The 24,072-nt window shown below is 36.3% G+C and overlaps 1 protein-coding gene across 2 annotated transcripts; it reads right to left on the bottom strand.

The window, feature by feature from the left end:
- Nucleotides 1-4,968: 4,968 nt before the first annotated feature.
- GCLM (glutamate-cysteine ligase modifier subunit) lies at nucleotides 4,969-23,787 on the bottom strand. Of its 2 annotated transcripts, none has more exons than XM_075999867.1 (7): nucleotides 23,257-23,787; nucleotides 18,545-18,610; nucleotides 17,252-17,336; nucleotides 15,205-15,246; nucleotides 13,955-14,157; nucleotides 12,387-12,501; nucleotides 4,969-7,837 (listed from the first exon to the last, which is right to left on the bottom strand). In XM_075999867.1, exons 1-7 carry the CDS (start codon nucleotides 23,380-23,382, stop codon nucleotides 7,668-7,670), a joined length of 807 nt encoding a protein of 268 aa, XP_075855982.1. In that variant the 5' UTR covers nucleotides 23,383-23,787; the 3' UTR covers nucleotides 4,969-7,667. The 2 variants fall into 2 exon arrangements, with proteins under 2 accessions (XP_075855982.1, XP_012646418.1); XM_012790964.3 differs by having other exon boundaries at nucleotides 15,205-15,264; nucleotides 23,257-23,785.
- Nucleotides 23,788-24,072: the final 285 nt, after the last annotated feature.

Raw genomic sequence — 24,072 nt, forward strand, 5'->3', positions numbered from 1 at the left:
AAGAAAAAAATGAAAGAAATTGTACAGGAGAGCGATAAAAATTTTTTGCAGTTAAAGACAGCAGCCAGAATCAAGATAAATATTTTTGTTTTCTTTCAGTGTAATGGGTGGAGAACTAGAATATGTTTGAGGGGATAGAAAGGAAATGAAGAAATAAGTAAACAGAAATTGTTGAAGGTGAGAAAGGATAAGCACCTCACCAAATTTATTCCCCTCTACTTCTTTATAATAGAAAACCAATTTTTTCCTTAAAGTCACAGAGCACAGACTTTTCCGTGGACACATTGCTTCTCAGCTAAAAATTGCTCCTTTTAAAGCCTTCCTTGCTGCCAGATGTGGCTAAATGACTAAATTTTGGCCAATTACATAAAAATCAAGTGTTGTGTATTTCTTCCAGAACAGCATCTTAAAAGGGAAAAGGCGCTATCTGACTTCTTAAACTTCATTTTACTTCCTAGAAAGTTGTGTTCGATGGTTTTCAGACAACAATTTTGTGCCATAAGGATGCAGGCCATGCTTTAGAGATAACATAGCAGTGAGGACAACAACAAAAACTTGTGGAGCTGCCGTATCAACCCTGAACAGCCTACTTCTAAATATCTTTCATCTGAGAGAAACCCTTTTTTAAAAAGTCACTGTTACTTAGGGATTTTTCTATTTGCAGCAGAGCCCAATTCCAACTGAAGAATTGAATAAAAAATAGAGATGGAGGGGTTTACCACAAAAGAATACACCTTCTTTGGAGGCAGGAGGGAAAAATTGATATTTGAAGCAGAAAAGAGAATGTGAATGCAAGAAAATTCAAGTGGAGAGAAGAAAAGAGGAGGGGATTTTGGATAATCTCTTTCAGTAGAAGGTGATTCATCTCAGAAGAATGGAAAAGGTTTACATCAATTCTTGTGGGGAATGTGGTAAGGAGCAAAACTGAAGGAATTTTAGTAGGGCCAAGTAGCAGTTGAGACTATGTAAGAAGATGAACAGAAAACAGGCTAGGCCGGGCGTGGTGGCTCACGCCTGTAATCCTAGCTCTCTGGGAGGCCGAGGCGGGCGGATTGCTCGAGGTCAGGAGTTCGAAACCAGCCTGAACAAGAGCGAGACCCCGTCTCTACTATAAAAATAGAAAGAAATTAATTGGCCAACTAATATATATATATAAAATATTAGCTGGGCATGGTGGCGCATGCCTGTAGTCCCAGCTACTCGGGAGGCTGAGGCAGGAGGATTGCTTGAGCCAGGAGATTGAGGTTGCTGTGAGCTAGGCTGACGCCATGGCACTCACTCTAGCCTAGGCAACAAAGCGAGACTCTGTCTCAAAAAAAAAAAAAAAAAAAAAAAAAAAAAAAAAAGAAAACAGGCTAGATTTGAAGAGATAAATAGTGTAGAGCAGGCGTCCTCAAACTACTGCCCACGGGCCACATGTGGGTGTTTTTGCCTGTTTGTTTTTTTACTTCAAAATAAGTTATGTGCAATGTGTATAGGAATTTGTTTATAGTTTTTTTTAAACTATGGTCTGGCCCTCCAACGGTCTGAGGGATAATGGACTGCCCCCCCCCTTTAAAAAGTTTGAGGACCCCTGGTGTAGAGGAAGGAAAGTGAACCAACTGGAGGTGGGTAGTGGCGATCAAAGCAGCAGAGAACAACAGTATCAATCATAATAGTTTTGAGCACTTACTATCTGTTGGATACTGTTGTGTTTTACATGTATTCACTCACTTAATCTCTATGACAACTTTAACTTGAGCAAATGCATGAAAATAGAAATGATGATGATGGGTGTAGAAAATTGGAAATAATATTAAAAAATCCTGCAGTGTGTAATATTCACTTGCAAGCATGGCCCCTTTCAAGTAAAAAAAAAAAAAGAAAAAACCAACTCAAATATTTACCATTAAGAAACAAACATAAAATACTAAAATTAAAATGTCAGTACATAATACAAGAAGACTGAGCTGGTCTTATCAACAGGTCTTCTGGTCATAGGCAAAAAAGTGTCGTTTTTGTTTTATGTGGGTTTACAAGATTTCCCTGTTCTTTGCCTCTCTTCTTTACCCAAAGTGGATTTGGGGCAAATATAAGAACATAGTACAGTTGACCCTTGAACAACATGGGTTTGAACTGCTCGGGTCCATTTATACAGATTTTTATCTGCCTTGGCCACTCTTGGGTCAGAAAGACCAACCCCTCCTCCTCCTCCTCAGCCTACTCCACATGAAGACCATGAGGATAAAGACTTTTATGATTATCCACTTCCACTTGATAGTGAATATGTTTTCCTTATGATTTTCTTAATATTCTTTTCTCTAACACACTTCATTGTAAGAATATAGTATATAATACATACAACATACAAAATATGTGTTAATCATTGTTTTCAGTAAAGCTTGTGGTCAACAGTAGGCTATTAGTAGTTAAGTTTTTGGGGTGTTTAAACTTATCTGCGGATTTTCAACTGCACAGGGGGTCTGCATCCCTACCCCCAATGTTGTTCAAGGGTAAACAGTACTATTATTCAGGCCCAAAGAGTAACTCTCCCTGGATAGTCTATGTTTTACCAATTAAATCCTTAGACTGAAGTTTCAAATCTCCATCTGGAATTTTGGGCATTAACCAAAAGATGACCATTTTTGTGCATGAGCCTTTCAAAAATACATACTACTCGTGGTCATTCTGCATTGACACATATAAAATATTACATTTAAATTGACCTGTAAGATGGGTCCCAGTGATTCTATCTCCTGGTCTTCAAACCCTTGAATGTAGGCTTGACCTAATGACTTATGAAAAGAGCATGACAAAAATGATGCATGTCACTTTCAAGATTAGGTTAACCAAAGACTGGTTTCCATCTTGGTCTCTCTCAACCACTCACTCTGTAGGAAGCTAGTTGCATGTTGTAAGCTGCCACATGGAGAGGCCCTTGTAGCAAGGAACTGAATCCTGTCATTATATAACCACATGAGATCTTGGAAACAAACCAACCCTCTTAATCCAGCTTTCAGGTGGGACTGCAGTCCTGACTTATCTATTGCTGTATCTGGCTGACTTTAAGATTTTGTCTCTCCTAAAATTTCTTGTAAAAGAAATAACACAGTGTGTACTCTTTTGTGTCTAGCTTCTTTCACTCAGCATATTTGTGATTCATCTGTTACTGTGTACACCAGTAGTATATTCTTTTTTAATGCTGAGCGGTATCCCATTGTATGACTATACAATTGATTTATCCGTTCAGCTGTTGATAATTTGGTTTCCAGCTTTCAGCTATTAAGGCACTTAGTACCTTATAATGTCAAATGATCATTTGAGTGTGTATATATATATACACTGCAAGCATGTATAATATATATATGTATATAGAGAGAAATACCCAAAACCCTTTAGTAAAGAATTATTAAGGACATACTTCAGCAAGAAGTGAACTTAAAAGGACCAGTATGCAAGAATCAACAGTGAGCAAAGAAACAGGGAAAAGAGAGCTGAATCAAAATAAGTAATGCTAATTCGAAAACATGAACCTTAAAATAATGGGCAAATAGACACGTCAAAATCTTATATGACATTTTACACATTTAGTCATTGATGACGAAACACATTAAAGATTTAACTTCTGTGGTAGCAGAACTATATACGGCCATATCCTGATATATTTAATATTTGGGGGAGTTGGGCAAGTTCAGTCTCTTTTATAAAATGGGACTTTTCCAAACTTACTGTTGTCTCAACAGAAGCTATTCCATTCTGCCTGATAAAAATAAGCTTTTAAAGGTGTTTTTATTAAATTATTTTTTTTGAGACAGAGTCTCACTTTGTTGCCCTGACTAGAGTGAGTGCTGTGGTGTCAGCCTAGCTCACAGCAACCTCAATCTCCTGGGCTCAAGCAATCCTGCTGCCTCAGCCTCCCGAGTAGCTGGGACTACAGGCATGTGCCACCATGCCCAGCTAATTTTTTCTATATATATTAGTTGGCCAATTAATTTCTATTTATAGTAGAGATGGGGTCTCACTCTTGCTCAGGCTGGTTTGGAACTCCTGACCTCAAGCAATCTGCCCGCCTTGGCCTCCCAGAGTGCTAGGATTACAGGCGTGAGCCACTGCCCTCAGCCGTGTTTTTATTGAATTTCTGAAGTTTACATATTAACTGCTTCATCATTTAATAAGAGCATATTTACAAACAAGGGACTCTGCCCAGGATGCCCACTGCATCTTGTTTTCTGACCTTACTCTAAAGCTAATTTGTTTAGGGAAGCCTTTCTTGTCCTTACTCGGCTACCCAGTCCTACTTTCTTCCACATGCCCCCAATCCTTTCCACTACTTCATCATTAACAGATGCAGCCTTTTATTTCTCTTATTCATATACAGATCTCCCTCTCTCCCTCAAATATACTATATGCTCCCTGAAGACATGAATTATTTTTCATCTGTGTCTATCAGCACTTTGCACAGTGCCTAGCACATAGAAGGCATCCAGTAAGTCTCTGTTGAATGAATGAATGCATAAATAGCTTTATGTCTTGGGTATTTAGAAGTTACTAATTTATTTTCAAATCAGCTTGAGTTCAAATAGTTCATAATCAACATAATGCTCCAGGATGCTTCCAACTATTGAAACAACTCAATTAAAAAATATACAACTCACACTTTATTTAAGTTCATATTATAAGTAAAATTAAAAATTATATTTAATGCTTTATATTTTGCTTTTATAGTATACCACTACAGACACATAAAAAAGTAGAATTATCTAATTAAAACACTTTCCCTTCCTAAATATATTACTGATTCTGAAAACTATAAAAATATTAAAGTTGTGTTACATATTTTTCAAAAATAAAACTGATATATCCTATTACCAACTTTACAGGAAAAAGACAGTTTTGAGTTCTGATACATTAGAAAGCTGATGAAAAAAGTAGGTTCAGAATGTTAGTGTATTTGACTATGAAAACAAATGACACAAATGGTTTAAATCCTCATTAAAACAGCTTCACATTTCTCTAAATGTACATCTGGCAGAAAGATGAATGATCAGCCAATATGTCCTAAATATATCAATTGCTTACATTCCCAAATATTGAAAACACTGGGTGAAAAATCTAGAAAGAAAATCTTAGAGACATAATTAATAAACCTTAGACATTTTATCACTGAAAATTAAGGTAATTTTAATTACTTGGCTGTCATACAGAAAATTGTGAACCATTCGTGCAAAATAACTTTTTATTTTCCACTTTACACATAGCTGTCCAAATGATTTTGTCAGAGAACTGAAAAATTATTAGCTATTATTTGTGATTCAAGTTCTGGCAATGGCCATCCCTAAATGGATACTCTATTGTGTACTGGGAAACAATATAGTCTTTGGAATTTACACCACATGAATGTATTTTATAAGATATCTTGTTCTGGTGACTACAAATTTTTGGGTGGGAATTCAAGATAGACTCAGGACAAATTCCAAGTTACAGTACACTGTGTTAAAGGCTCCAGTGTATTTTAGAAATGTAATATGCTATAGCTTCTTTTTGTATTTACTGGAAAAAAAAAAACAATTATATAAACTCTTTCTACCTTGGGTCAGTGGATTCGTATCTTCTCAGAAAACATCCGTTATATAAACTATTGGTAACTTAGCATTCAATTTTAAGCAATTGTTTGGTAGTATTGCCACTCTATTTTATGGCTTTTTAAACATTAAGTCCTTAAATATTTGAAACGTATTCACTATATTGCGATAGTTTAAGAAAAAAGATGTGAACATCAGCTTGGAAAATTATAAAGCCATAAAAAATCATTTTTTAGAAAAGGTTATTCAATAACAGGAATTCAGAGTAGAGAGGTGAAACAAAAAAACTCATTAAAAAGTTTAATACATGATTCCCTTCACAAAATGAATCTATAATCTTGCTTCTTTGTCAAGAATTGGGTGTGGGAGGAAAGTCACAAGAAAGTTCCTGCTGAATTTTGGATACATTAGCAACATTAAGGTTTTTTTTTCCCCCACTTTCAAAATAACTCTTCAAACGATCTATTTTTTTTATAAGTCCAGGGTTTTAAAAAGCAATAAATGTGATATTAAAGTTTCAACTTACAATATCTTGGACAGTTCACTGTATAGATTTAAAGTAAAATGAACATTGGTTTAAAGATTTATGTCACATGAAAAAATGTTGTACGTTTCCAAATTTGAAAGTTAACTGTATATATTTACTAATGTTACATAAAAAAGAGCTAGAAGGCTTAAGTAACTCAATGTCTAAAAGTTTTAGCAGGTAAATCACCCGATTTCACAGTATAATTTCAATGATCAAATTATCCAACCAGCAAACCACAAAATCTTACTAAGGAAAGGGTCTACTGTATTTATTTTGAATATAGAATCATAGTTCTTTTTCTTAAGTTGAGAAAACTTGAGCAAAATTAGTTTTATAGACCCATTGTTTAAAAATATTGAGATACAAGAGATTTTTAAAGAACTTTTCAAACTCTTTGAGTTACAAATTTATAGAATTAAGGAAACCTATATTATGTATTAAAGTCACAGCTTTATTTTCAATTTTCTGGTTCTTAGACTAATAATGAATTATACTAAATGATCTATAGTCTCTTCTAGATCTAAAGTTTTGATTATATTGTTCTTCTTTAAAATAGTTAAGACCATATCTCAAAGTTGTCTAAACAAACAATATTGGCCCTGAATTAAAGATTTTTTTAAACCCCCTTTTTAGTTTCTCATCAGTTATTAATATGAAATAAATATCATATATTTTACTCAACTGATTCTTAATCCTGGTTCTGTGCTCTGTCCTCTCTCCAGAGCCCATAATGCCAGGCACATGGCAAGTGTTCAATACTTATTGAATATTATTGAATGAGTAGCAATTTACTAAGGATAGATCAAGAATTTAAAAGAATCTGGAGGTAACAGTGTTATAAAACCCTCAAACAATAACTTCAAAGCTTCTAATCTTTTCAGATTTACTTTGGTTTGTCTTTATAAGTAATAAGAATAGAAAATACAGTCCAAGAATACATGGTTAAATCATTATAGCTAAACTACAAGGACACATAAAAAAGATTTAAGTTTCCATTCATGTATTGGAGAATGAATTTTATTTACACTAAGAGGAAATCCTAGCTACTCCAGTTACTCTGAGATATAATTATTTTATTGATGACAGCAAAAATATCTTCCAGTATTATATTTCAGTTTTAACAAATTGTAATTAAATCGCTTAGTTATTCTGTAGAGTAAGAAGCAATTAATGAATTTTTTTGGGAAATAAAAAATATGTATATACATTACCCTGATACCTAGGCCAAAATATATCTAACAACAAATTTCTTGATTTCTATTAATCATAAAAATAAAGGAAAATATATTGCAAGTATTTTCTTTATAGACAATTTCAATTAGGAAACAATAGTTTAATGAAAACAATACAGTGGTTTATGTGAGTGGACTGACATGGAGGCAAGAGAAGTATTCAAAACTCGACAGACAACATACTGTCAAATATAACTAAAGAATATCTGCCTCAAAAAAAAAAAGGAATATCTGCATCTGCCTTAATGACACCATTTACAGGCAGTAACTAGATTTTTACACATTTCATTTTTATCTTATATTCAAGGAAAATACAGGTCAGAAGGTTATGATCCTAAGTAACAGTTAAGAACCCCTTCTTTTAGCTTGTAAAATGTAGCCTTTTGATTTGATAATTCCTCTGCTTTTCACGATGACCGAGTATCTCAGTAGCCACAGAGGCACCCACTCATGTGCTTGAATGTCAGGGATGCTTTCCTGAAGAGCTTCTTGGAAACTTGCTTCAGAAAGCAGTTCTAAAACAAACAAGAAACAAAACCACAAAATGTTAAATTCAGAAACAAAATCACTTTACTATGTAGGTAACCATTTAACACAACAAAAGAAACACCTCAAAACTGAATATAAAATATACTTCACGTGTAGTGTGAATCTGAATCAGAATATTAGATGCTCAGGCAGTATCTACACCTGCATTCCAGCCTATTTAATTCCTATCTTCTGGTGAGTGGAGGCTGCTAGACATCTGTATTTTTTGAACACCTCCAGGTGATTCTAATGCACAGTCAGGGAAAATACAGGAAGTATAAAGAAGGAAAAAAGAGTCAAAATTCTATCAATTGGAGAAGACATAATATTTCCACTGCCATGTATTTCTTTTACAACTTTTTTTGTGTGTATATATTTATCTCCATCTTATATCTACATATATCTTATATCCATACATATCTACATATATTACATCTGTAAATATCTTATATCCAAATCCTACAAAACTAGAAATCATACTGTAATTACAGCCTAATTCACTGATTTTCTTCCACTTAATATTGTGAATATTTTCCCATGTAATTAAATATTCTGTGAAAACACCATTTTTAATAATTCCTCAAATACTATATTAATAGAGTTATCATAATTATAAATTTCCTTAATGTTGGTCAAAACATTTAGGTTTTTCCTAATATTTTGCTAATAAGGATAATAATATGATGAACATCCTTAAAATGCACTCCTGGCTATGGAATGAAGGTCCCAAGTACAAGTCCATTCTTAAGGCTTGACATATAGTATCTTACCAACTGCTTTCTAGAAAGGCTGTACTTTACACTTCCACCAGAGGTTGATAATGTGAGAGTTCCAATCTTATATCCTCATGAGCACCAGCAATCATTAAAAAATCTTTGCCAATGGCTATCTTTTAATTTGCACTTTTTTGATGAACTTGTTATTTTCAAATTCCAAGTTTATATCTATCCCTCTACAACCATTCTGATGCCATATCCTACCACTCCCCTCCTCATTACCTCTTTTCCGGCCACATTGGTTTCCTTGCTATATCCTGAAAACCCAAGCACATTCACACCTTGGAGACTCTGAATCAGCTGGTCCCTCTTCCCTGAATTCTCTGCTTCCAGATAGCCACATGGCTCACTCCCTTCTTGCAGGTGTCTGATTAACATTACCTTAGCAGACAGGCCTCCCTGACAGTACCACATAAAACAACTCCTAACCTGGAAGCTCTTTTTGTCCCTCAGACAACTTTTCTCCATAGCATATACTACCATTTATCATATGTAACATTTATTTTATTGTCTGTCTCCTCCCATTACAATATAAATTCCATGAGGTCTGGCATTTGTCTGACTTGGTCCTTTTTCTCTAGTACCCAGAACAATGCCTGGCACACGGTGCTCAAATGTCTGTTGAATGAATCAATCAATATGGAAAGATTCCACTGGGGTCAAATCAACCTACAGGTAGGGATTATGTGACCATCTCACAGCATGATTTGGGAGTGCTAAAGGACCTGACTACCCTCAAATGAACTGTTGTGATACCTGAGCAGCATTAACAGTAAACCCTCAGTAAATGTTAGTGATTATTACGGGCCAAGCATTTTTCTGATTACTTTACATGTATTAACTCATTTAATCTATATGTTAACCCTGTAAGATAGCTACTGTTATTCCCCTTTATAGGAGGAAACTGAGGCAGAGAGGTTAGGTAACTTGCCCAGGGTCACACAGCTAGTAAATGTTAACTTTTCACAAATAGGATGCAAATGTCTCCTTGGAAAAGTGACAATACTATGGATTTATCAGATTATCTAGCAGAGAAGAGGACCCTGAGGAAATGAGGCATAATACAGATCAGATTTAATGGGACTGGGGGGAGGGGTAAAGCAAATAAAAAGAAAAGTTGTAAAGTCAGGATTACCTACTTTATGATTTTACATTGACTGTAGCTAAACTGTTACTACAACTTCTAGGACAAAGGGTAATGGGAAATAAATCCATCTGAGGAATAAGGGTAATTTCGGAATAGAAGTAGACCTTTAGGGGACTTAGAAACAAAATTCTATTTTAGATGACAAGTAGAGTTAAATGTTTTACAATTTGGTTGCTTAAAAATAAAAAATCTGACACAAAGAGAACTATGCTATTCATTAACTTAACTACATACTTTTAAAATTCAACTATGTTAACTCTAGTCAGTAAACACAATAAATTAAATGAAGAATTGCTTCATTATAAAGTATCTGAAGATTCGTTAATGGTATCTGCAGGATCAGCCTATAAATTCTAACCAAAAGGTTTAGAATTAAAATTAAAAGGACAACCAAGTATCAAATTATGTCAGTAATACAAAACCATACAAAACATAATCTAAATGTCAACATTTGGATACATGGAAACAAAATAGCAGACACCATAGTCTTTTCTTATTTCCTTTCCTAGTGGCAAAAGGTTTTTTCAGTTTGAAGTAGAAGGGGGTATAGGCTGGGATCATCAGCTTTTGTTAACAATTACTGTTAGAAGAGCCTCCCCCAAAGTAAACAGATACATGATAACTGCAAACATATGGAAAGGTAACATTTAAATGGCTTATATTTTAGAATAAATTAAAGCAATTCTTTGTTAGATTTTCACTAAAATGACTTTTTTTTTTTAACTTGCTTGTGAAAACTACTGGGAGGCAAAAGTCACTATATCTTATTCTGGTATCATTTAAATGGAAATAAAGTTTTGAGACTGAAATACTACAATACGAATGTTTCAAATCAAAGAGATAGTTCAGCATAGTGGGCAAAACTTGAGAATCATCCAAGACCTAGGTCCAATTCAAACTTTGCCCCATGTCAGCTGGGTGACCTTGGCTAATTTTTTAAACTCTCAGGCTCTATTTCCTCATCAATAAAATGTCTAGTTTCAGCTGTTGTGAGGATTACAGATAATCTCTGTGAGGTATTTGGCATGATGCATGGCACTGAAGTAACAATAATGATTAAAACTCTTCCTCCTCCGCCTCCTCCACTTCTGATGAAACAGTTAAAAATGAGAATGGAGTAGGCTGCTAATAAATAGCATAAAGTCTTATTAGGTTATTAATTCTAAAAATGAGCAAATGGAATCAAACTACCAATATGTCATATTTTTAGATATAAAAATAGAAGTAAAAACTGAATGTTTTTTCTCTAGGAATCATCTATGAAATATAATTTCCTCCAATATTTATTAAAAAAGAATATCTATAAAAATGTCATAGAGACTTAAAACTTTCACAAGACTTTCCTCACTTATAACAAAAATATTAAATATACAGGCTCTCTGAAACATTTATCTTTACAAGTTATTTTAAACATTTTCTTTCTAGCCTAACTTGTAAAATGTTGATAAAAAATTACAGAAAGCAGGCAAGCCATTCTCATTCATCAAATAATGTTTCTCATTAGCACTAAACATGTATCTTGATAGTAATGATTAAAAAAACCCTCATTATCTAAGATGCTTTTTATGTTTTGAATTAAATTATATGTGCCTCTTTTTCTAGATATTTATCCTTTAAAATTAAGTGGCCCTTTGGTCCCATCTTTGCTGTACTAGACAAGATTATATATATTACTATTTAGAGTGTCTTGGCCAGGGCACGGTGGCTCACGCCTGTAATCCTAGCGCTCTGGGAGGCCGAGGTAGGCGGATTGCTAGAGGTCAGGAGTTCAAAACCAGTCCGAGCAAGAGCAAGACCCCATCTCTACTATAAATAGAAAGAAATTAATTGGCCAACTAACATATATATATAGAAAAAATTAGCCAGGCATGGTGGCATATGCCTGTAGTCCCAGCTACTCAGGAGGCTGAGGCTGCAGGATTGCTTGAGCCCAGGAGTTTGAGGTTGCTGTGAGCTAGGCTGACGCCATGGCACTCACTCTAGCCAGGACAAAAAGCAAGACTCTGTTGTCTCAAGGCCGAGCGCGGTGGCTCACGCCTGTAATCCTAGCACTCTGGGAGACCGAGGTGGGCCGATTACTCAAGGTCAGGAGTTTGAAACCAGCCTGAGCAAGAGAGCCCCGTCTCTACTAAAAATAGAAAGAAATTAATTGGTCAACTAATATATATAGAAAAAATTAGCTGGGCATGGTGGCACATGCCTGTAGTCCCAGCTACTCGGGAGGCTGAGGTAGGAGCATTGCTTGAGCCCAGGAGTTTGAGGTTGCTGTGAGCTAGGCTGAAGCAGGGCAACAAAGCAAGACTCTGTCTCAAAAAAAAAAAAAAAAATAGAATGTCTCAACAGATCTTTTCTTTGTAGTTTACTATTTGTGAACCTCAACAGATATAAAAGCTGTTCAGGAAATGGTCCTTTCACTCCCCACCCCCTTGGTACAAAGATAAAATAAAGTTTTCTGAAAATAAAGGCAAAAATGTTTTGAACTAACCATTAAGAATAATTCTAGATAACACTGTACATTTATCACTGCACACACTTAAAAGTAAATTTCAAAAACTAGCTTTTTGTAAGATAAAAGCTCATGATCAATCTCTACAATGAAAACACCACTCTTACCTTTTGGATCATTGTGAGTCAATAGCTGTATGTCAAATTGTTTAGCAAATGCAGTCAAATCAGGTGGCATCACACAGCAGGAGGCAAGATTAACTTGGTTACTATTTGGTTTTACCTACAAGTAAAAATAAAATGATGACATATCTCCTAAAGTAAGTATAAAATAGAAAGTAGAAAGCAATAAGCAATAAAAGAACTTAATTTTAGAATACATGAAAAATCACATCCTATAGTTCTTTAAGTTTATAAAATGAACCATTTAACAATGTAATACATCTGCCTAAGAAATAAACATGATTCTAAGTTTGATGGTTTCAGTTACAGAGGGAATAGGTCTTAAAGGTGGAGGATCAAATACAAGTATATTTAATGTTAAAATATAAAATATGGCTAATTAGACAAATTTTGAAAGGGAAGAACTGATAACTTCCAACAGCTAGACAGTTAACTTATATATATATATATTCTGAATCATCTAAGTCTCTCTAGGAGTTTCTTGGTCACATTCTAGCTATCACCAAGTCAAAGGGAGAAGGGGCAACATTTTCTCTAGGGTCTTTCTCTTCATGAGAAGCTCTGAAAGCTCTGAAGAGGAGAAGGCTGAAGATGAAGGAAAAGGAATAAAGAAAAATATAGAGAGTAAAGGTAAAATAGTAGTAAGTAACTTTCCAAATAATTTTGTAGGTTATTAGACCAGAGCATGGGAGTGGTTAATTTATGACACTCACTCTATATCAAGTTGTATGAACTAAGAGTTTCAGACATCTTTGAATAACAGTTAGCAAAATATTTGTTATACATAATATTCTTTTACTTAGGAAATTAGAGCCACAGACTAATAATACATAAAGAAAAATATAGGTTTTTTTCTATACATTTTTCAGCACATAAGTAAAACTCAAGGAAATGGCCTTAATTTAGTTGGCTATAAATGCTTCAATACACATTTCCTAGTGTTTCTGTCACTCATTTTAACTGGGATTAATATTCAGTTCAGGCTGGGCATGGTGGCTCACGCCTGTAATCCTAGCACTCACTCTGGGAGGCTGAGGTGGGAGGATTGCTCAAGGTCAGGAGTTTGAAACCAGCCTGAGCAAGACCCCATCTGTACTAAAACTAGAAATAAATTAATTGACCAATTAAGAAAATATATATACAAAAAAAATTAGCTGGGCATGGTGGCACATGCCTGTAGTCCCAGTACTTGGGAGGCTGAGGCAGGAGGATCACTTGAGCCCAGGAGATTGAGGTTGCTGTGAGCTAGGCTGACGCCATGGCACTCACTCTAGCCTGGGCATCAAAATGAGACTCTGTCTCAAAAAAACAAACAAACAAACAAAAATTCAGTTCAATTAGACATAAATGAAAAAAAAAAAAACAAAACCTAATTATTTAGATAAAATCTGCCTCAAAACTCCCCCCCCCACACACAAAAAAAAACCTCTCACCATTTGGAAGAGTCACCCCCCCAGTGAGTGTCTACTATGTGCAGAACACTCAACAATATGCAGCAAAAACTGAAAAGGGCAGGCTCCTCCCCGAGTGCTCATGATCTAGCCATCCTTCACCTGTGCCCACTGATAGAGCTGCTCCAACTGTGTTTTGTCCAGATCAGAGGTACCTATAGCAACAATCTTTTTGCTCTGAACCAAGTTTTCTAATTCTTCCCAGTAAGGCTGTAAATGCTCCAAGGAAAGATTAACTCCATCTTCAATAGGAGGTGAAGCAATGATCACAGAATCCAGCTGTGCTACTCCAAGGACTGAACAGGCTGATGGGAAGGAAAACACAAAGATGTTTGTTACATAATAAAAACAAATATCCCTCTTCTTTTTATTCACATGGTTGTCAATGTGCAAAAAAACCAAATATTTCTACTGTCCTCAAAGTATCCCACTGAATTCTGTCCATATTGTTCTAAATAACAGATAATTTCTTAATTTACCTTTCATTTAGAACATTTCCAGCTTTTGAAAATGTGTAAGTGCCCATCCAACTACTTGCTCTAAGGGGCAGATAAAGTGGGTTTCTCTGACCTGCCTTCTTCCTAGGATGCTCACAACTACTATAGGCTCTTCTTTCAGGGGAACAGGATTCCTTTTTGTTTTCTATGCCCAAGAATTTTTTGGTAGTTTCCTTATCTTCATAAAATTTTCTTCTTCTTCAGCTCTACTTGCTCACTAGTATCTCATATGGATGATCACAAGAATTTTGACCTAATATTCTATAACTGGTAGTCATAGCAAAGAATAAGGCTGAGATTCTGAAAAACTGAATTTATGGTCTTAATCTATATTTACAGAAGTAGATAATTTCTTAATTTTTATAAAATAATTTAAGAGCTTATTTTAAATGATCATTGTTTATTCTAAAGTTATATTAAAGAACCAATTATATAAGTTTTCAACATTTATAAATGCTCAAAGAATGTTTAAAAAAAGGATTGGGTAACAGTAATACCACAATAACCTAACCAGGTACTGAAAACAGATATAAAATACTTGGATTTTGTTGCTGTTGTTTTTGCTACAGCACTAAAAGGGTTAAGAAAATGATTAAGGAGAACATCTATCCCTAAACAGATAGTTAACATTTAATTATGTTACATCTTCTACATTCCTCTTATATATCAAAATATGACCCTACATAAGTCAATATGATTCCAGAGAAGCCTTAAGAAATTTGGCTAGAACTTTAAAAGGTAAAATTGGAATCAGCTCGTTTTCTTTTTACGTGGACCTGAACAGAAGTTATAACTAAAAATACCTACACTAATTTAAAGCCCCCGATTAATATAAAAAATTAAATTTTTGCTTACCCATGTCAACAGCATTTCTAGTTGATGATGAAGAGTTTGATCCTACAATGAACAGTTTCGCTGGTTAACAAAGAAAACAAAACCAATTACTACATTTGGGTATACATTTTACTATGTGTTAGCATTAATATTGCCATAATACTAAGATGACAGATAATCTTGAATGAATTTTTTCCTTTCCTAGTCACATAATTTTTAAAATTTTCATTTTAAAACATAAAAGTATACTTCCATTGTAATTTTTAAATTATATGCTAGTTGCCAACAAATAAGTTTGTCAAAACAAAAAAGCAAATATTAATTTCCCATTTATTAGAAGGCAAGTCAGATAAATATAGGGGCTTAAATTTACTTGAAATATACATTTTTATGAATTAAACATTAATAGGGCACTTAAATACTTTTTCCAATAAACCAAAATCTATACAAAGACTAACGTAAAAGGCTAAAATGAGAGGAAAACTGACAAAAAAATCTACAACTCCAACTTCCTAATATAATCATTTTCATTTTTAGATGTTAGTTTCCAGTTTTTGGTCATATGAAGTAGAGCATAACATTGTTTCTATTTCTATTTGGTTTATCTTTATGTAATAAATATTTTTTATATATTTATATGTAGTATTTAGTTATCTTAAAATTTTTTGTCATAATAGTCACCACTTTGCTCCAACCCTAGCTCCCATTGAACTCTGAAAACCCTCCCCACCACTATTCCTCCATCCACAAATTTGTACCCTCTGAAATGGCCTGCTCTCTCTGAGAGATGAGGCATTTTTGGATACGTAGAAAGAAGAAACCTCTTCATATATAGAGAATTTTGAAGCCTATCAAAAATCTTCAACCACAGAAAGAATGTTGCTTTTATTTCCTTTCTAACACAAACAGTAATATGAAATTAACAGAAAGAAATGGGTTTTGAAGTCAGGAATACCTGGACAGATTCCTGGTATAACCACTTACTGGCTGTATGACAATTTTCAAGTTATTAAATGTCACTAGTGCAATGAGAAACAGACTTACTTTGTGGGATTATTTTGAGAATTATATGAAGAAATATAACAAAGTACCAAGCACAGTGCCTGGCACAAAGCAAGACTCAATAAATGGTAGTTATTATTATTAGACTCAAAAGATAATACCATATCTCATCTTACATGTAATTTAGGATTACTATCTCAATAATAATAAAATAGCACAATCACAACAACAGCATAGTAATAAATAACAGCCACCTAGCATTTACTTTGTGGCAAGCACTATGCTAAGTGCTTCTTTTGTTATTTTATCCAATTTACAAAGAAACTTGAGAAACATATATACCCTCATGTTATAGATGAGAAAACTGAGGCTCAGAGAGAATAAATTCTTTGTCAGCCCAAGATTAGACCAGTCAGTAATTTGCACACCCAGGAATTTTAATCTAGTCAAGCTCAAGCTTTTAATGACTATGCTATGCTGACTACAAGGTGAGGGCACGAGCAGTACATCTTTCCATTTTTGTATTCTTGGAGCCTAATACAGTTTCTGGAATGTAGTACTCACTCCTCACTCACTACATACGCTGAATGGGAGTTATATATGTATTACCTTTCTCTCCGTGCAATTTGTTGCCCAAACTTCTTTCTACACTCCCAGGTAACCTCAGTCACTGCTTACCAATCCCACCAGAAAGGGAGGGCTTATGCTTGCTTTGGGTAGACACTGCTCCTAAACCTTCCCTTTATCCTTTCCATTTCCTCCACCTTAATCTTTCTTCTGCTCTGAAATCTGACACATAAATTACATGACATGACATGAGAACATCATGAAGAACAGCAAGTTCAAGTTCTATTCTGACTCCATTGAAGTAGCCAGCATCAACCTCCTATAACTCCCTCTTACAATTGACAATAAAATTATGTTAAAAAAGAATCTGTTTATTTCCCACACTTAGTGTCTGAGTCAAGCACTACCAGAAGCAAAGAAAGGCTTATTCCCATGGCTAATAAAACCTCACTATCACTTCCACTATATAACAAAAGGAATTGTAAAGGCTGGACTTTACCAGAAACTTTCATTTCTTCTCTTTCATCAGGATTTATCTTTTCCACTGCATGAGATGCAGAACATTCTAAGACTTCTGGAAACTCCTATAATAAACATGTAATATTTATTGTAAATATAAAAGTAATATTTATGATTACTTATAAAATTTTCTATGATCCATAATGGCCTTTAGAAACAGATAACCCTCATACCTGTTCTGTTGGGCTGCGTAAAGAAAAAAAAAAATAGAAACAGACAACCCATAAGACAACACGGTTCTTTACCTGAGGTCTGGATAGGCTTCACAAATATCACACATAGTAATTTCAGTGCCATAAAAATCCCCTGTGCTCTGCATATTCATCCCTCCCTCTCTCCCTTCTAAGCCCTGGCAACCACTGACCTTTTTACTGTCTCTATAGTTCTGCTTTTTCCAAAATATCAAATAGTTGGAATCATACAGTATGTAGCCTTTTCAGATTGGCTTCTTTCACTTAATAATATGCATGTAAGTTTCCTCCATGTCTTCTTATGGCTTGATAGCTCATTTCTTTTCAGCACTGAACAATTTCATTGTTTAGAGGTACTACGGTTTATTTACGTATTCACCCACTGAAGGACATCTTGGTTGCTTCCAAATTTTAGCAATTATGAATAAAACTGCTATAAACATCTGTTATAGGTTTTTGTGTGACATTAAGTTTTTGGCTCCTTTGGGCAGATACCAAGGAGTATGATTACTGGATCATATGATAACATTATTGTTAGTTTTGTAATAATAAGCATTTTAAGCCACAACATGTTTTTCTGAGTACAGTAGGAAAAAGCAAAGGCCATTCTAATGCATTATAATGAATAATTATTGAGGATAATGAATACCTGACATTTGAAAAATATCTAGTGACTATATTGCTAGGGTGACAATCTACGAAAGCAATCTACCAACCAAAATTGTTTGATAATCATTTTTGGTCTAGTAGAAGAATGATTATCAAACAGTTTTCATTGGTAGATTGCTTTCAACTAGACCAAAATTAAACTGGAATAAAACACTGATGGTGAGGAAACTGTGGTGAGAATTAAGCACAAGAATATTAGTATCTTGTCTAGTTAAAGAGTTGACTACTGAATCCAGATTTTCCATTTTATGCTTAAGCCTTCTGGATCAGACTGCCATCTCAGCAAATTAGCCACAGAGAATTTTATGGCAAATTGCCTATTTGACTTCCCTCACAAAACTGAGGAAATTAACTTCCTGCTTACTTCACTTCCGTTTTGACTTGCATGATTTCTGTAGTCACATTTCACTTACCCTGACTGAATCTGGGCTAATTTGGGAACTCCACTCATTCAAGGTCTTTTGGATACAATCTCGAAGCTGCAAAAGGAATGTGTTTTGAAACTGTTAAACTCTATACACTATGTACTTCTATAATAAGAGTGTATTAGTCTGATAAGCACGAAAAAAAGATATCAATACGAAATACCATACAAACCCAAATTTTAATTCTATAAGGCTTTTGTTTTCTTCAACATAAATACAGACTTGTTTTTATCCTACTCTTATTTTTCAAATTTTCTTGACCTAAAGCAGTAGTCTAATTATTTTTAAAATGTTTTTGTACCAATGAAAATTTAAATAAACTTTTGGAACATAAAACCATTCATAAAGAAACAAAACATTTTTTAAAGAATAAGGTTTACAAACAGAGGAACTTGGATTCAAGCCCAGGCCACCTGGTTAGAATTCACATTAACCACTTTGCTACATTGCTCAAAGACAAACAAATGATTAGAGAATTAGGGTGGCCAGAGGAACTCCTACATCAGATTCACCTGTGCCTGTTTTATTAAAAATTTAGATCCTGAGCCCAAACTTAGATCTGCTGAGTTACTCTCCAAGAGCAGCCAGAACTTCAACAAGCATCCCAAGTAACCACTATGTACTAATTAAAATCTGAGAACCACCAGGATAGACAACTTGTGTAAGGATAGTCCATAACTCATTTTCTAATACTTAGGCAAACACTTATAACCTGTTTTCAGTGTTTTCCTAAACAAAACTACATTAACATTATGTTATAAATTCATTATTCATCTTTGTATCTCTTATGTTAGTGTATTTCAAACTTGTTTGATAGTGGTCCTAAGAAAGACATACATCCACATAGTAAGCAAGGGTCTATAGACATATAATGGGTCAAAAAAATTCACAAAACAGTATTTATGCTCACTACATGTCAGGCACTCTTATGGCTTCTTCTCCCCGCCCCCCATATTAAGGCGGTACAAGTGGTTTTGCTATATGGACGAATTGTATAATGCAGAAGTCAGGGCTTTTAGTGTCCCTGTCACCAGAGTAGTGTACATTGTACCTGATAGGTACATTTTTATCCCTCATCCTCCTCCCACCCTCCCAAAAGACTTCTATTAATTAGAAAAAACATACTGCTCCATGATTCACTAAACTGATTTATGACCACTAATGGGCCAACACTAGCAATTTGAAATCACTGCTTTATAGACAATCAAGGGCACAGTGTTTTTCATTCTGTGAGCAATCAATGCAAACAGAAATGATTAACTAGAAGCCAGTTGCTGAATTGTAAAAGCACTTTCCTAAGAGCAACAATAGAGACTAAATTGAAAAAAAAACTGATACAAGCACTTTACTGCTTATATCTCAGTACAGAAGATTACAAGGACTAGTTTATCAATTTAAGGGCACAGAGCCATTTACATTAAGATTTATAATCCACAACAATTATGTGCTATCCACAATCATCCACTTGGATTCAAGTTAGAAGGTCTCTATCTTTCTATGAAGTACATTTACAATCAAATTTAAGTCAGTAGATGAAAATCAGTTGATAATCATTCTAGATAGAATTGCAAGTCAATATTCTCTTAAAAATTAGTAAAAATTGAGGCAACAGAACCAACTAGAGGTTAACAATTCTATCAAAGTGCTTTGGCTTAAATCACGGGAAAATTCTAAGAAATTTTCCTCTGAAAAGGCAGCTCATTTGTATTCTTAAGGCTTTCCTGATGAATTCCTCAATTCAGGAAGATAAGAATATTTTCAAAATATTCACTCCTTTCTTGAAACCATTTCTTTTTTTTTTTTTTTTTTTTTTGAGACAGAGTCTCACTTTGTTGTCCAGGCTAGAGTGAGTGCCGTGGCATCAGCCTAGCTCACAGCAACCTCAAACTCCTGGGCTCAAGCGATCCTCCTGCCTCAGCCTCCCGAGTAGCTGGGACTACAGGCATGCGCCACCATGCCCGGCTAATTTTTTTTTTTTATATATATCAGTTGGCCAATTAATTTCTTTCTATTTTATAGTAGAGACGGGGTCTCGCTCTTGCTCAGGCTGGTTTTGAACTCCTGACCTTGAGCAATCCGCCCGCCTCGGCCTCCCAAGAGCTAGGATTACAGGCGTGAGCCACAGCGCCCGGCCTTGAAACCATTTCTTTAATAATCTTGGATTCTGCAAAATACCAGGACAAATCATAGAACAGCCTAATGTTATAATTAAATGAGATATTCATTGACTTTATCACAAACTTGATTTTTAATCTTATAAGTTATATGTTATCTACTGTACATTGAACATTAACTTTGTACTTTTTTGGTCTCTGCTCTTTTCATTCTTATCATACACACATAATATCACTGAAGATAAGTATCATCATAATTTAGTGTATCATATCTGGAGTTTTATTAATATATGAGTTTTAAAAATACTATGATCCAGCTGGTCAAACACCCTTATAACAAAGAACTGAGCAAAATAGTCCCACCCACTTAAAAAACTGTGAAACAAAGTATGTGGGCAGAGGTCACACACAAAAAAAATTAGAACTAGAAGAGACCTTTTAAGAAATTTAACTGAACTCTCTACCTGAAGTGTAAATTTTCTCAATAATGACTGACTTATTCAGTTTCTTTTATCTCATCAATGAGGTTGAGATTTTAAGCAACACATCCCAATTTGGGGCTCTGGTTTTTACAAAGTTCTTTATGCAGAAACAAAACATACCTCTCCCATTCTAACTAAGCAGTCATAGTTTTCCTATAATACGCTATTCCTTCAAGTTTTTCTCAAATGTTTTCTAGTTTCTTTAGTTTTGTCCTACTCTTATGAAACACCCTAAATAAAAATCAGAATTAGTCCTCTGAACAATGTTTTTCAAACTGTGGGGTTATGACTTGGTGCATTAAGATCCAAATTTTTAAAAATTAAAATAGGATAGAAAAAATCAGAATACACAGTACATAATAAGGGTTAATATCTTTCCATGAAACCTGTGTTTCAGATACACAGATATACATATATATATATTTAACCATGAACTGGATTATAAAAGGCAGTTTCTCACTGTGTAGTCAAAAACCCTGAAAGTCACCATTTTTAGAGTGTGGTCTAGTGAGATAAGAGAAAATTTTGCCCAGTAATATCAATACACATGCAAAATGCTGTACTGAACAATCACCATCAGTGCTGGAGAAATTAAGGGTTTACATACCAAATACAGAAATATTTACCTTTGAGAGAAATAGTCAAAGTGGTGGTTTAAACAGAACAAAATATACTGAGCTGGAACCTGAATACTGAATACGGTAGGGATTCAGATTTGTTAATCAAGAGTTCTCGTCTTTTGATGGGTACTGACTCCCAATACCAGGCCTGGGCACAGGTCCAGCCATACTCAGAAGGATGTCATTGTGCTGCTGCATAGCCTACCGCCAACATCTCATATAGGAGAGCAGAAACTGCCTAGGAGCACATCTGATAAATTCACAATATGACTTAATTAAAAAAAAAAAAAAACTTTCCTAAACTAAGATTTCCTTTATCTTTCTGAGGGAACCAACTAGTAGGGAGATAAATGCCTGTATAGCGAACACTTTCATATGTATTTTTTTAATTTTTAATTTTAAAATTTAAAAATTACTAACCAGGCCCGCCCCTGCTTAGCTTTCAAAATCAGACGAGATTGGGCGCGTTCACTGTAGTATGGCCGTAGACCACATATTATTTCTTAATTCTCACAACAACCTAATGAAGGTATTATTACCCAACTTTAAAACTGTGTAAACAGGGAGGCTAAGTAACTTTTTCAAAGTCACATAGCTCCTAAAAAGGTTTTGTTATTTTTTAATTACTAAAAGTGTCCCATACCACCAATACGTACAACGTGAAGTAAATGGATGACTATCTGATTAGGAATGGCCGGCAAAAAGTATTTAACAAGTGTAAAATTCCAGATCAATCTCTGCCACCTCTAACTAGTGATTAGTCTTTTTTTCCCCCAGCTTTTAAAGTTATTTTTTATTGATATATAATGTTTGTACATAGTCATGTGATATTCTGTACATGCATATAACGTGTAATGATCAAGTCAGGGTATTTAGGGTATCCATCACTTAGAGTACTTAGAGATTAGTCTTTAGGCGAATAAAATGAGGCAGATCAATTTCCAGCAAAAAAATATATATATATACCTTACTTCAAAGCCAAATTTGAGCGTTTACTCATTTGCCTCACGGCAATAGAGAAACCAATGTCAACATTCTAAAAGTTGAGCGTATTACGAATACTACTTCATCTGAATCCACCAAAGGCTAATCTCTGAAATACTCCTTTACCGGGGCAAGGATGAGAGACGGGGAGAGGGACTGAGCGACGTACTGGCCCTCTCTGATCCGGTGCCAGGAAGAGGGACTCGACACCTTCAAGAGTTATGCTACCCACGGTAAGCACTGACAGAGGCGTCACTTGGTGCGCCGTTGTCTCCGTTAAGTTTTTAAGGCACGTTGCCCCCAGCTGCAGGTCTGGACCAGAGGTGGCGCCGACACCAGCCCCAGCATCCTCCCGCGGGCAGGGCCCAGGTGCGCGTCTCCGCGGACGCCCAGAGCCCTGCCGGCCCGCCGGCGCTTCCGCCCGCTCGGAGCCGCCCGGCCCGGCCCGCGGCCCGCCCCGGGAGCCCCGCGTCTCCGCAGGCGACGCTCGCCGCGCTCACCTCCTCACTGTGCGTGGACGGGCACTTCTTCCGCAGGCGGCCCCAGTTGAGCAGGTTCCCGGTCTGCAGGTGCAGGGTGCGGGCCCGCGCCAGGAGCGCCCCGGCCGCGCGGCTGTCGGTGCCCATGGCAGCGGCCGTCCGAGGGGGCCAAGCGGCTACCGGGCGGGCGGGCGAGCGGGAAGGCGGCCGCTTACAGGACTCGGTGCCCGAGGCCCGGGGGAGGCCGAGAGGCGAGCGCGAGGCTGCCGACTCCTCGCGCCTGGAGCCCGGCCTGCGCTCGGGCCCGGGGGAGGCCGGCCGGCAGCGGAGCGGCGGCCCGGGAGGGAGGCGCTGGTGGCTGCAGCTCCGGCTCCTGCGGCCGCCGCGGGAGAGTTGACTCCAAACTGAGGGAGCTGTTTCCTGGAAGACAGTGACTAAGCAGAAATCCGTGGCCGAGAAAGTGCTTCGTAACCGTTATTCGTCCCGCGGCGGGGCAGGGGCGGGGCGCCAAAGGGCTGCGGGACGCCGGCCCGCGGGTGACTGGCCCTCGGCCTGTGGCGGGCGTGGCGGCGGACGGCGGGCGGGCGCGCGGGCCGAGAGAGCGGGGCGGCGCGGGGAAGGCAGCGCGCCGCAGGGCTCCCCCTGGCGGTCAGCGGACTGCCTTCTCAGCCAACATCCGTCACGCTGCCGGTTTTCTCACACACCTTTATTTTATTTTTTTAATTTCAGCATATTACGGGGGTACAAATGTTTAGGTTACGTATATTGCCTTTACCCCACCCGAGTCAGAGCTTCAAGCGTGTCCATCCCTAGAGGGTGCGCACCACACCTGTTAGA

Source organism: Microcebus murinus, chromosome 2 (assembly GCF_040939455.1).
Source record: "Microcebus murinus isolate Inina chromosome 2, M.murinus_Inina_mat1.0, whole genome shotgun sequence".
Lineage (NCBI taxonomy): Eukaryota > Metazoa > Chordata > Mammalia > Primates > Cheirogaleidae > Microcebus > Microcebus murinus.

Excerpts from the sequence above, each read along its gene's own strand:
- GCLM (XM_012790964.3), bottom strand. The coding sequence starts at position 23,382 with ATGGGCACCGACAGCCGCGCGGCCGGGGCGCTCCTGGCGCGGGCCCGC. Across the intron at positions 18,611-23,256 it reads CGTCCACGCACAGTGAGGAG|CTTCGAGATTGTATCCAAAA; the intron begins GTGAGCGCGGCG and ends TTCCTTTTGCAG. Across the intron at positions 12,502-13,954 it reads AGCTCTATCAGTGGGCACAG|GTAAAACCAAATAGTAACCA; the intron begins GTGAAGGATGGC and ends TTTTACTTGTAG.